This window comes from Myotis lucifugus, unplaced genomic scaffold, assembly GCF_000147115.1.
Source record: "Myotis lucifugus unplaced genomic scaffold, Myoluc2.0 scaffold_272, whole genome shotgun sequence".
Taxonomy (NCBI): Eukaryota; Metazoa; Chordata; class Mammalia; order Chiroptera; family Vespertilionidae; genus Myotis; species Myotis lucifugus.
Window position 1 is genome coordinate 1,545,788 of NW_005871320.1, and position 15,079 is coordinate 1,560,866.

General features: G+C 39.0%; 1 protein-coding gene across 1 annotated transcript in view; it reads left to right on the forward strand.

The window, feature by feature from the left end:
- The window catches only part of LOC102418072 (phenylalanine--tRNA ligase, mitochondrial), a 159,093-nt gene that overhangs the window by 100,506 nt on the left and 43,508 nt on the right, over window positions 1-15,079 (forward strand). The window contains exon 3 of the mRNA XM_023763030.1: window positions 9,063-9,222. Coding sequence (XP_023618798.1) covers window positions 9,063-9,222 — 160 coding nt within the window. The remainder of the gene's footprint in view (window positions 1-9,062; window positions 9,223-15,079) is intronic.

The window sequence follows — 15,079 nt, forward strand, 5'->3', positions numbered from 1 at the left end:
CCCTTCCTATTGCTCCTAAGTTGGTCTAAAAAAACCTGTCTTCTTTCACAGTAAGATTTTGAAATGTTGCTGTTTGGGTATTTGTCTCTCTTTAGCATGCTGATCTCAATCAGAGGAGTATATGGTCCTTATATTCAAATTTTAAATAATATTTTTATTTTAGAATAGTTCTAGGTTTGCAGAGAAATTACAAAGACAGTCCAAAGAGTATTTGTGTATCTTACACTCAGTTTCCCCTATTATTGACACCTGACTAGTATGTATATTAATTAGTGAACAAATTTTTTGTATATTTATTTTTGTCTGTATTTCTAAACCTTCTTGCTGTGGCCTTTTCAGTTATCTTTGGCAGTGAGAGGAGCACTTGCCTGTTGATAATTCAGAAACATGAGTTGAATCGATAATTTGAACAATCTCTCTTACTGTCTTTGTGATTGTCTTGTCTCTGAGAAATCATATAGTTGAGGGGGAAACAGGACGCAAAGAAAAATAAATACCCAACTTGAATTTTATCAGGTGAGTATAACCCTGGTGTCAGTTATATGTGTCTTTAAAAAAAGGTGTTATCTAGTAAATACAGTTTGTTAGAAAAAAATCTTTTAAAAATTTAAAAATGGATTCATGAGTAATAAATAATGAAAAGAGCGGTATTTTGGTGCTAAGATCATACACCCTCTCTAGATGGCACTGGTTTTATACTGGCCCATCATTTTTGAGCTATAAAAGGTCTCTTCTGCTGAACATCACATTAGTGTTTACTAGCACAATCTGTTTTTACTTCCCACCCAGCAGAACACAGAGCGAGGAACCTCTTTTATTTGCTGTAAGAGTCCATTCATAACAAAGTAATTATGAGTGATATGGAATTTGCTGATAATTTTGCAAGTAAGAATGAAGAGAGCATTGATATCATGTAATCTGCTGTGAAATCATTCTGAAAAGTTTTAAATGAGCCTGTCTCTTCTCTCCAAGTCGCTTTTTTTATTGTCTGGCATGCACTTTCTAGCCCCGGATATTTCAAAATCCTTCAAAACGAAACTCTTTAACAACTTGTATTCTGTGGGCACCTTTAGCTTTTCACTTCTCAGCTCTATTATTGTGTCACACCCCAACTGCCAAGGAATTATCTTTACTTTTTACTCAGAGACTATTGTTTATAAACCATCTAATTAAACTGGTAATCTCTTGATCAGATTCTTTCTAATAGAGTTATACAGCTAAATTTAACATTTAAAAATATAATTTTGCAGAAATGTTTTAAGACTGTAGGCATAGCTTCATTCTAAGACAAAACACATCAACCTCAAAATGTTATTTAAGTACTATTATTGAGGTTTTAAAACTCTTCCTTTTCTTCCCTATTCTCTCCCCTCCCTCCTCCTCTCCACTTCCTCCTCTTTTTCTCTTCCTCTTCCTCCTTTTTCTTTCCTCCTTGCTCCTGCTCCTTTCACTCCCCGCCCCTTGTTCTTTATTAAAATGCTGGTGTGCACTATCTGAATCATAGTTATGACCTCATTTCTTTCTTGTACTCATCCTGTCTATTTAAACTATTTTGTTTGGCTGTATCACCCAGCAGTATTTTTCCATTAACATTATCTTCAACTAGAGGCCTGGTGCATGACATTTGTGCACTGGGGCAGCGGGGGGGGGGGGGAGGGTGGTGCCTCAGCCCAGCCTGCACCCTCTCTCAGTCCAGGAGCCCTTGGGGGATGTCCGACTGATGGCTTAGGCCCAATCCCCGCGTGCCTAAGCCATTAGTCGGACATCCTTAGTGCTGCTGTGGAGGTGGGAGAGGCTCCTCCCACCGCCTCTGTGCTCGCTTGCCAGCCATGAGCCGGGCTTCCCCCTGTGGGAGCGCACTGACCACCAGGGATCAGCTCTTGTGTTGAGCGTCTGCCCCCTGGTGGTCAGTGCGCATCATAGCGACCAGTCGTTCTGCCGTTCGGTCAGTTTGCATATTACCCTTTTATTATATAGGATTGTCTCTTCAATACTCATGTTACTTGTACTTGCATTGGATATTGTTCAGAGCAAGTATGCTGTTAAGGGCTGCCCCATAGACTTTAGACTTCTGCTCTATTACCTCAGGCAAAGATTGACTTATGAACCTAAAATTAACTGAATTGGTGATATAGTATGGCTGATTGGCTTACAAACTAGTTAAAATTTCAAATACTGTTGAAAATTTCAAATGCTGTTGACCTTGTATTTGTTTTGATGTTATAATGCAGAAATGTTTGTAATCTGTAAACATTATATCTGTTTCTGATTTACCTTTTTAAATGTTGTCTTGACACTGCTGCCACAATTTCTTGTTCCAGTACTTTATCTTTTTTTAGGTTATTTAGAAAGCAAGCGTAATTTTTTTCTCTCATTGTGAGGTTAGGCTAGCAGCCCTCAAACCTGTTGCCTAGGCTCAAGTATCTCAGGCTGGAAGGTGGAATTATCTCATCAGCAAAAATTAAGTTAAAATGCAATGAATTTGTGCCCCTGTGAATCTCACATGCTTAAAATATTCCTATTGGGTACCCTTGAAAGACCTTGCCTTTTATGAGCCCCCAGCCACCACAGGGACTGCTTAAATTAAGGTTTTATCTTTATTATTTTCTATGCCATGTCACCTTTTAGAGCTTTATAAAATGAGCAACAATATCAGAAACTCATGTCTTTTCCCTCTGGAGGGTTTCTTCTGAACCACTTTTGGGTTTGAGCAATGTTTCTTCCCTTTCTCATCTGTATGAAGAGTATTTACTTGTTCAACTTTCAAGCATTTCTTTTCCACATTTCTACTACTGCTGTCCTTTGGTTCTCTTTTTTCCTCTAGTTAAGGAGGGAATGACTGAGCTACCCTGTATCAATTGTTGGTGTTATAATAACACCACAGAAATATCAGCCTCCCTAGACTTGATATGGCCTCTACCATACAATGCCTTCCTGTTAATGATGTAGAACATTGTTGTAACTCACATTTGGTTTCAGAGCAACCCTCAAATGACTGTTCACATTGATGCAGTTGCACATGTTAATGCATTCTAAAAGCAAACCTTAATTATCATTTTTGAAGGGTTTATTTACCTTGCACAAAAAAATTTAATTAGGATAAACCATCACTATGTTATATAGGGTGCCCAAAGCAGTCTCAGTGTGTGAAACCACTGCAGTGCCGCTTTCTTCATGTTTTATGTTCAGTTCTTAATCCCATCCATCTGACTCTGTAGGTGCTTTCTACACTGAAGCCAAAGAGATGATCATCTCTATGTTGTCCTGGAAATAACTGTGAAGCCTTGAAGATGCAGTTGTGAGTCAGATTTGGGGTGGAACTCAGGCTCTACAAACTTACTGTGTAATAGTGTCAAGTTTTAACTTCCTTAAACCCCAGGTTTCTAATTTGAGAAATGGGAAAATAATAAGGATTGTGAGAATTAAATAAAATCATGAGGTAAGTAAGGTAAGCACCCAATAAAATAGCAAGTATGGTAAATGATCAATAACTGTTAGCCATGGTAATGCAAGCAGCAGCAGCAGCAGCAGCAGCACAGTTTGTTATAGGGTCATTTCATCTACCATAGGAAATCAGAGACAGGGTGGGTAAGCATTTAGCATCCATATGTAAAGCAGGTTGTATAGATTAAACCAATGACCAATGGATATTTTAAAGTGTCCGAATAGAAAAATGACTGCTTTGAGAAGTCCTAAGAAAAGTCTTAAAATTTTGCTGTCATCCAAGCCCCATTTACACTTGGCCAGGATTTTATATAGATGTGTATTATTCTTCTGACCATTTGCTTTTTTATTTGCTTTTAAGATATTTGTTTAAAGTCTGGGCCATTTCAAAAAATTCTTTTGTCATTCTAAATTTTAAATTTAATTGCCTTTTGCAGTCCACTTTTATTTTTAAGCCTGATTAGAATTAATTTTTTGCACCTGCTTTTTCGTATTCGTATTTGTGAACTACTTTCCCTGGCTTCTCTAAGCAGTTGCAGTAGGAGTGGAATTTGTGTTCTGGGTCATTTGGGTTTGTGCAAGGACACTTGAGAAAATGTCAGAGAAACAGAAGAAATCCTAGTGGAAAAACAAATAACACAGCCTATTGTATCCAATTAATGGATATCTACTTTAACTTCATCAACAGTGGATGTCTCTCAAACATAAATTTAAGTGAGAGGCAGCCACTTAAATCTCCCTGGAATCAAAGATTGGATGTTTTTAGTCCCAGCGTGGTGAACTAAATGGCTAAGTGATTTTAGCTTGTCTGATCTTCACCTCTCTGGATTTCACTTCCTTATTTGGGGTTGGCTTAGTTCAGTGGTTCTCAACCTTGGCTGAACATTAGAATCACCTGGGAATCGTTTTAAAATCCTGATTTCTGGGCCTCAGATGATTTTAAAAAGATTCCCAGGTGATTCTAATGTGCAGTCAAGGTTGAGAACCACTGGCTTAGTTGATCTCTAAAGTCCCTCCCAGTTCTAATTTATATTTCCTTTAGACATATTTGACTTGTTTTCATGGTCTTATTCTCCTGTGTTATATTGGGCAGATGGCCTAATGAATTAATGCTTTTCCTTCTATCACAGTTTTCTAAACTTTGGTCTTTAATGTATGTTATAGGTATTTTTTTTTTGATATACAGTACCTATATTTTGTGTATTCTGTTAGATCTTAATAATTTTCTTTCAAATAATCTTAAAGTGACTGACTACTTTTACTTAGCACTGTTTTAAGTTATACTATCTGTTAATTATGTGTGTGATATGGGATATTTTTCTAGTACACAATTAAATTAACATAGAAATGTTAAAGTATTTATTTCTATGCCTCCCTAAATCTTAATAGAATGTGTGCTGCTCTTTGGGAAACATCACTATATTTTGGATTTGTATCTTCAACTATCTCATCCTCTCCTAATATTTTTGGTATGTTTTCTGTACTTGCACAGACATGCCAGTGCTTCTGATTGATCTACTAAAACTATCTATATTAACAAAAGGATAATATACTAATTAGACCGGGTTGACTGGACATCTTCCAGTCATCTTGCCTTCCTTCTGGACAAAGCTATGGTGGCGGGGGCCGAGGCAGAGGTGGTTAGGGGCGATCAGACTGGCAGGGGAGGGCAGTTAGGGACTATCAGGCTGGTAGGGGAGGGCAGTTAGGGGTGATCAGGCAGGCAGGCAGGTGAGCGGTTAGGAGCCAGCAGTCCTGGATTGCAAGAAGGATGTCCAACTGCCGGTTTAGGCCCGATCGGCAGTCGGACGTCCCCCGAGGGGTCCCGGATTGGAGAGGGCGCAGGCCAGGCTGAGGGACCCCCACCCCATGCACGAATTTTGTGCACCATACCTCTAGTCCTATATAATAAAATACTAATATGCAAATCGACTGAATGGCAGAACGACCAGTCGCTATGATGTGCACTAACCACCAGGGGGGCAGACGCTCAACGCAGGAGCTGCCCCCTGGTGGTCAGTGCACTCCCACAGGGGTTGTGCCACTCAGCCAGAACCGCTGAGCCAGGCTCATGGCTGGTGAGCGCAGTGGAGGTGGCGGGAGTCTCTCCTGCCTCTGCGGCAGTGCTAAGGATGTTTGACTGCCAGCTTAGGCCCACTCCCTGTGGAGCGGGCCTAAGCCGTCAGTTGGACATCCCCCGAGGGCTTCCGGACTGTGAGAGGGTGCAGGAGGCCAGGCTGAGGGTACCCCCCAACCCCGCTGAGTGCAGGAATCTTGTGTACTGGCCATAATGAATAATTGAAGCCTGTAGTGCAAAAGTAAACTCCCAGAATTATGATGTGTTTGATTTTGCTGGACACTTAGATGAACTGCTACTTTGCAATTGCCTTAGTTCATTTTCATAGCCTGAGGTTCTCTCTGTGTACCCAGGTAATATGACACTTGACTATAAGTCTATACAAGAACTGGTTTAATTTTCATCCTTATCATGAGAATAAGTCCTTTAGGGCTATTTAGCTGACACCCAACTTGGTCAGACACTGTGGACTTTTACTTTGGCCTCACTTGCTGTGGTAGCTATCACAACCAATATTCAGTTTTTCAGTTGGTACATTGGATAGGCACTATTCTCAATATTTCTCTCTGCCTTTGTGCTTTCTATTGTGTTACTTCTAAAGTGCTTTTAAGAATTTTTGACATTTTTAGTAGATCAATCAGGAGGTCTTGTTAATATTACTAGAAACAATAGTTAATTTATTACTTTATTAAAATTTTAAAATTTTATTTCATGAGACATTAGGTAGAAAGAATAGTAGATTGATTTGCTCTGTTCTCTTTGAGTCAGTCTCCTAGCAGGTAAAGATCTGCTTTGTTGTTAAAGACTGGGTTACTATTTTAGTGGTAAAGAAGCTTATGAATAATAACTAGTAGCCCAGTGCACGAAATTCATGCACATTAAAAGGGAATTAATTGCCCTAACCAGTTTGGCTCAGTGGATAGAGCATCGGCCAGTGGACTCAAGGGTCCCAGGTTTGATTCTGGTCAAGGGCATGTACCTTGGTTGTGGGCACATCCCAAGTGGGGAGTGTGCAGGAGGCAGCTGATCGATGTTTCTCTCTCATCGATGTTTCTAAGCCTCTATCCCTCTCCCTTACTCTCTGTAAAAAACCAATAAAATATATTTTTTTAAAAAGGGAATTAATTAGCAGAGATATTTTAATATTGCTATTTGCCCTTTCTCTATAATAGAAGTGTGAGAGATGAAAGGAAATTAGTAAAATGTATATGAAAATAATATATAAATTTATTAATAAATAAACAGTAACAAAAGGATATAACAACAACAGAGGCATGATATAAAAATGACAAAAACATGATATGAAAACAACAAAAACATGTTATAAAAACAACAGTGATGCAAACAATGACTGATAAAGTGATTAAACTTATTCTAATATCTCCCTGTATACCACATTAAGAGTGAAAACACTTTCAGAGTGTTTGACTAATTTCCCTTGTGATGAAGTACTTAGAACTTTAACTCTAACATCACATGCTCTTCAAACTCAGGAGAAAGCAACATGTAACTGACCATGTGCAAAAACGGGTGCAGGTAGGAATATGCCTACTTTGTCTAGAGTTTGTCCTTGTGATTTATTAATAGTCATCACAAATGCTCGCATCACGGGAAACCGTCCTCGAATCAATTTAAATGTGAGGCCAGTGTCAGATGGGGACAAATTAATTCTTGGAATCAGAACAGCCTCTCCCTCTGCAGATCCTGTTAATACTTCAGCTTCGATAATGTTAGGTCGTAATCTTTTGATAATAAATCTGGTACCATTACAAAGAGATTTACTATTGAGATTTCTCAATAGCATGATGATTGCACCCACTTTCAATTTTAATTTATGACACGGCATTCCCGAAGGAGTAATACTATTAAGAAATTTGATGGGAAAATTTTCCTTTTCAGCATCATCTGTGGAATCAATGGAATCATCACTCAAATATGTGTGAAAATCTCCATCGAGTATATCCAAATTTTCTTCACTTAATTTTTGAACATGCTTATTTTTTGGACAAAGAATTGCACGTTTAGATATAGTTTTAATATTATCTATAGCAGTGGTTCTCAACCTTGGCTGCACATTAGAATCACCTGGGAATCTTTTTAAAATCCTGATTCCTGGGCCTCATCCTCCAGAAATTGTTTCTTTGTTATGGGGTGGGGCCACAACATTAGTAACAAAGAAACAGAATTAAAACTTTATTTTGGGGAGCCGCTACAGTGTTTTGGACAGGTTCAAGCCTTGGACTGACTAGAGGGCACAGTCCTCTCATTGCCACATGCAAGTCCCAGCTTGGAGGGCAGGGCCCTCCCAGCACAATTATAGCCAACAGCTGTAGTTGTAAGCTTGAACCTATGGTCCGAACCCGTGACCCCACGTGCCTGAGTGATGTAGGCTTGATAGAGTTCAGGTGCATGTAGTTGAGTAGGATTGAAACCCAGGAGAATGTTGTAAACAACTTGGTCACGCCCTTACTTTGCCTTGTAGCATCTGCTATAAAATAAAGGCATGGCTGTGGGCGTGGTTGCTGTCTCTCAGAGAAGCAGTGTCCCACCGAGACCCGGCTTTCATTCTCTTGTCTGTCTTTTCTAAGCCTTTCAGCTGCCCCCACTCAGGTTCACCCTTGGCTGTGCTGGCGCGGCACACTTTATAAAGATCTGCCTCCATGCTCCGAGGGCAGGTTCCTGCCTCAAACCCCGCCCTTACAGGAAATAGCTCCGGGAAACAGCTCCAGGAAACAGCTCCAGGAGGGCGCAGCCGTTGCCAAGACAACCCCTGCAGGACTGACTTCCTTCCGCTTGGTTGCAGTTCTGGTCGTGATGAACACCACCCAGGGTTTTTATATAAGTAGATAGCTGTGGTTAATAATTATGATTGTGATTATAATGAGGAAAATTTATTTAGCCATTACATTGTGCCAGGTACTCTATACTTTTCATTATTTTATTTAATTATTATAAAGTGTCTTAAGTTAGTGTTGTTATTCCTACTTTACAAAGCGTTACCTGAGGCTTAGCTACCCTGTCACTTGCTGGAGTTTATCTGGATAGTAAGTGGCAGAAATATGCCTCAAGCCGGTTCCTGGGCTCTGGAGATACAGGGTTAGCAAAGTCCAGCATACTTCCTGCCTTTGTGGACTTCACAGGATTTAATTTCTAGACTATACTTCCTACGTAGTCTCAGCACATATTCTAAGGACACTGTGGCATGGTCGGGGATATAATTTTAGAGTCTGAAAGCCTGATTCACTGGTATTTCCACTAACATTGAGGATAATGTCTCTTGTGAGGAAATGGTTATAAGTTAACACAAAAGTAAAATGAGAGATCAGCAAAGATCAGAACAGTATCTTTTAATTCCCTAAACACTGTCCATTCCCTAAACACTAGCACAGTGTTTTTATTCAAAGTTGGTACTGAATGAATGTTAATTTGAGTATGTTCATTGGCTATTAGACAGTGGATTTTATTCCCACATTATGGTTTTTTGATATAGACTAACCAGGATACTATTTTTACTTATTTATATTATTCCTTATGTTTATAGTTATTTGCTGGTGTAAAGGATGGAGAAAGCCTGCAGCTCTTTGAACAAAGTTCTCGTTCTGCCCATAAACAAGAGACGCATACCATGGAGGCCATGAAGCTCGTAGAGTTTGACCTTAAGCAAACACTTACGAGGCTTGTGACACATCTTTTTGGAGATGGTAAGTACTCAAATGCCTTTGACTTTGGGGCCTTGCATATTCAGTAATTACCATCATCCTTAAGTCATTAATATAGCTGTGTCTAGATTTTTTTGGTCTAAGTTGTGGCTTAATCGTTCAGGTCTATAGTGAAGTAGAACTTATGGATTTCCAGGTTCATTCCTGTGAGGAGCAGGAGTATATGAAAATAGAATTAACTAGAGAAAGAAAAAATGATGATATGCTGTAATAAGAATGAGAATGGATTAAAATCATGTCATTCATCAGTAGTGAGAATGTGTACAGACTGATTAGTGTTCTTGTATAACTATATTGTCATTAGGTCAGACTTGAATGATGGGGCAATATTCTCTTTTTTGCTTTTCTCATTTATTTATTAAACATTCTTTAGTTACAGTTAACATTCAATATTATATTAATTTCAGGTATACAGGATAGTGGTTATACTTCTATATAACCTACAAAGTAATCACCTTGATAAGTCTAATACCCACCATACATAATTATTACAATACCAGAGGCTTGATGCACGAAATTCGTGCACAGGTAGGGTCCCTAGGCCTGGCTGGCGATCAGGGCCGATCAGGGCCAATCAGGTACCTTGCCTCCCTGCCCCCTTGTTCCCTCGCCACCTGTGCCACTACCACGCGGTTCCCCCCTGCCTCCCCACCTTCTTCTTCCTTTGCTCCCTCAGTGCCCCGCTGCCACCGCTGGTCACCCGCCATGTTCCGCGCTGCCTCCTGATGGTCAACACACGTCATAGCGAGCAATTGAACTCCTGTTCTCCCAGTCAAACTCCCAAGGGGACACTTTGCATGTTAGTCTTTTATATATATAGATTATTGACTACATTCCCTACGCTGTACTCTACATTTCTGTGACTATAATTTGTACTTCTTAATTCCTTCACCTTTTTCACCCAGTCCCCCAAACCCTCTTCCCTCAGGCTACCATCAGTATTGAAGTAAAGTTGTTTAAATAAAATTGAAATAAAACTGTTTTAATTTTATTTGTTTATTCTTTTCTTTAGATTTCACATATAAGTGACATCATATGGCATTTGTCTTTCTCTGACTGACTTATTTCACTTAGCATAATACCTTCTAGGTCCATTCATGTGAGGCAAGATTCTTAACCAAGATTCCTAACCATTCTTAACCACTGTTCTTAACTAGTGGAAAGTTTTACATATTTATATATTGATCACTACTGTCAACAGCAAAAATATGAAGAGTGAATTTCATAGAGGAAGAATAGTATTTTTTAAGAGCTGGACTCTGTTTTATTTAATTACTTGCTCTTGATTATTTCTCTAAGAAAGTTTTTTAAAATATATTTTTTGTTGATTTCAGAGAAGGGAGAGAGAGAGAGAGAGAAAGAAACACCAATGATTAGAGAGAATAATTGATCGGCTGCCTCCTACATGCTCCCTACTGGGGATTGAGCCCGTAACCCGGGCATGTCCCCTGACCTGGAATCGAACCATGACCTCCGGTTCATAGGTTGATGCTCAACCACTGAGCCATACTGGCCAGGCCCTAAGAAAATATTTGTTTGTAATGTACCCCCTTCCAATTATTTATGGCTTCCTTGAAATAATATTTTGTTTGTTTTTAGAAAGCTCTAAAGAGTAGGTTATGAGACCTACAATTTAAAAATGTTTAAAAGACAGAAGCTAAGCTAGTTCTTATTCTTGTGAAATTTTTATAAGAACAGCTTTATGAGGTATAAATGACAAAAAATAAACTAAACGTATTTAAAGTTCACAGTCTGCTAAACTTGACATACAATAAACTGAATGTATTTACACAATTTTATTAGTTTTGACATAGGCGTGCACTTGTGAAAACACCAGCAGAATTAAGATAATTAACATGTTCATCATCCCCCCAAGTTTCTTCTTGCCCCATGCCCTTCCCTACATCTCCTCACTCCAGGCAGCTAGAGAACTGCTTTCTGTCACTTTGGATTAGTTTGCAGCTGTTAGATATATATAAATAGAATTCTGTAATGTGTACTTTTTTTTTTGAAGGGGTGGCTTATTTTAGCATAATTATTTGGAGATCCATCCATATTGCAGTGTATGTCAATGGCTATTCCTTTTTATTGCTAAGCCCTCCATTCCATAGTTTGTTTATTTATCCACCCATTGATAGACATTTAGGTTATTTCTAGTCTCTTGCTATTACAAGTAAATCTTCTTTGTATGGACTTATGTTTTCATTTCTCTTCAGTAAGAATACCTAGCAGTTGAATTGCTAGATCATAGTGTATTTTAACTTTCTGCGATGTCACTTAACCGTTGTCTGAAGTGGTTGTGCAATTTTACATTCCTTCTACTTGTGTATGAAGGTTCTAGTTGCTTTACTTCTTTAACTACACTTGACACAATCAGTCATTTTAAATTTAACCATTTAGTGGGAGTGTAGTAATATGTCGAGTAAGTATTCAGAATATTTAAACAACTCCAAACAAACAAGTGAAAATCAAGAGAGATAAGGGTGAAAATGAATGTGACAAATGATGTAGCTAAAGGACTAATGAATACCTAAAAAGATGCTCACCCTTATTAGTAATCAGGGGAATGCAAATGAAATCCACCATTAGCTATCCTTTGCACTTTCATATATAGAAATATTTTTTAAAATCTAACATTTGTAAATATTGACAAAGATATAGAAAAACAGAGGTAGTAGAAAGTCCTGGTCCTGTGTAGGAGTCTCAGCTACCAACCCCAGCTGGAACTCCAGTACTCAGTCTTGATTCATCTCTGTTTTTTTTCACACCTTCAGGTTCCCCTACTTACCTGTGAACTCAACTGTGTATTTAAAAGGATTCTAATTATAATTTACTAAGTTTCTAATGCCCTGTTTTAGCAAGACTTGTTAGAATATCTAGACTTTCATATTCTCAAATGCATAGTTCATGTAATATTTAAGAAATCACTAACTAACCCTGTGTATTTTAAATATATATACATGTTAAAAAAGTATATCAGCTTCATGCTAGTGGGTGTTTTTTTCTAGGAGATGGAGGAATGGTATTAGAAAAGAAGTACAAACCAGACTTCAAGTGTGTTCATAGAATTTTATTAAAATGAAGATAAATTAAATATGAAAAATGTTATGATTGATGAAACTGAATAGTGGGTGTATGGATATTTGCTATTTTCTATTTCTGTCTCTTGGTTTGAGATATTTCATATTCAAATGTTATAATGTAATGGTGAAATAGGTTTCAGGTAGAGATTACTGATGTGAACATTTTATTATAGCCAGTTTCTCTTTACTTTCATGATAAAAGGAAAGTATTATGATATTTTTAGAAGTAGTATCATCTAGTTAACATTGGAGTGCAGGGAGATAGATTATATTGTTCAGGCCATTTTTGAAGCAGGTTTTGGTAGAAGGGATTTCTAGTATTTTACGGGAGAAAGTGTTTAATGTCTAGTAACTTTACGGAGAGATTCAGGCTTATCTGAATGTTTTCATTGTCAATCTATGGAGAGACTTGTTAGAGCTCTCCTTATTTATGTCTTGCTATGCACATTTCTGTCATAAAATGATTTGCTGTTTGTAAGGTTTAGAAACTGCCTCATAGTTAGATAGACAGGTAATTGCTTCTCTAATAACTAGAATTTCTGTTTCTTCTATTTCTTTGTTATTTTTCACAGCCTCACTCCTCTCCCCACCCCACCCCCCATCACCTCCCACCACACCTCCATTTAGCACCATCAGTTCCTTCACCTGGCTAATTCTGACTTATCCTCTAGTGTCAGCTCAGATGTCCTCCCACCAGGACCCTTTCCTGGAGTTCATGCTAAGTCCTGGAGTAGATGCCTTTTTGGGGTCATCTGAGCTCTCTTTTGGGGTGGACTTTTACTTTTCTGAGCAGGAAGTACCACTGGATTTCTACTACGTTGAAGGTATCACAATATTGAATAAGTTTCAAGGAGTCATGAATCTTGAATGCTGTCTCAGGGAAATAGTGTGTGGTAGGAGCACACAGCAGAGGGGCCTCCTCCAGTGCTCGGCATGTGCTCCAAACTTGACACTAGTCATTGAGAACAAGCCTGAAGCTGTAGAGCCGGAAGGAATGAGGAAAGGAAGAGGAGAAAGGCAGAAAATGGTTAACAGATAAATCTCATGACCACTGAGAAACAGTAGTGTGGAATTGGAAAAATTAAAATTCTCCATCCATTTACTCTGAAATCTTGAACAGGTCATTTAGTGATTTAGACCTCAGTTTTCTAACTTTCTAAGATGCCTTTTACAAAGAAAATATTAAATGTGTTAATATGAAACAAATGAAGGAATAAGGAAGGGAAGGAAAATTATGACAAGGAAATAAAAGCAGCGAGCATATGAAGGAATAGTAATACAGTCAAAGACAGTAGTTATGGCTGATTTCTCTTAATTTTGTGTAATGAAATGTAGCTTTATCTCAGACTATGGCATAGCCGTCCATTTGGTGTTGATGGTGGCCTCCACATTCTCTCTGAGCACCAGCAACTATTTTAAAAAGTACATAATGTGCTAGAACCTGTAAAGATTATAAAACATTACCAGGGGCTTGGAGCATACACGTTTCTCTGAATATGGTCCTGGACTTTTCTGTGTCATTATTTTTAATATTTGTATTTGAATAGCTTTCAAAACCGTGCATTGAGATGAAAGTTTCCAGATAGCAGTTTTCCTTATAAAAAACCATTTCTATAGTATATAATTTTTCTGACTGTGATATCCATCATGCCCATGGTCAAGAATTAACAATCTTAACTTGAAATGGCAGTGAAGTTATAATGTCCCTACTTCAGGCAGATGTTTGCTTTATTTTTAAAATACTAGACTTTTAGGTTTCAGATTTCATTACAGATCAGAGTTGCTATTTTATAAATCTTCAAATCTCCCCTTTTTGTGGAATGGCCTTAAAAAATCTCATGTTTGGAGAATAGATACATGTTGTTCATATGCACTAAAGTCTACCTGTTAACAAAGTCTTTTATTTTTTCTTTCTAGCTATGAGATCATTTTGAACCCCATACACACAGTAGCCAAAACACCCTGGAAATCCTTAAAGATGCAGTAGCCACACATCTTTGCCTAGCCCAGGGGTGGGCAAACTTTTTGACTCGAGGGCCACAATGGGTTCTTAAACTGGACCGGAGGGCCGGAACAAAAGCATGGATGGAGTGTTTGTGTGAACTAATATAAATTCAAAGTAAACATCATTACATAAAAGGGTACGGTCTTTTTTTTTTTTTTAGTTTTATTCATTTCAAACGGGCCGAATCCGGCCCGCGGGCCGTAGTTTGCCCACGGCTGGCCTAGCCCCTGTGCATTCTTTGCTGAGTATATTTCTAATGGAGCAGTTGTTGGCAGGGGTGGGTGAGCTTGTCCCATGTGTATGCATGTTTGTAACATCTGCTAAGATGCTTCTCAGAGTAGATACTAAGCAGGTGGGAAGGAAACTGAGGTTCATTTTATGAACTACTAGAGGCCTGGTGCACGGATTTGTGCACCAGTGGGTCCCTTGGCCTGGCCTGCGGGATTGGGCCGAAACTGGCTCTCCGACATCCCCCGAGGGGTCCCGGATTGCGAGAGGGTGCAGGCCAGGCTGAGCGACCCCACCCGTGCACTGTCAGGGCCGGGGAGAGACGTGGAGGTTGGCCAGCCGGGACGGACCGTGGGAGGACTCCACGGTATGTCCGGCCTGTCTCGCTTAGTCCCAATCGGCCAGACCCCAGCAGCAAGCTAATCTACTGGTCGGAGCGTCTACCCACTGGTGGTCAGTGCACGTCATAGCAACTGGTCGACTGGTCAACTGTTCTGCCGCCTGTGTCAGTGCATGTCATAGC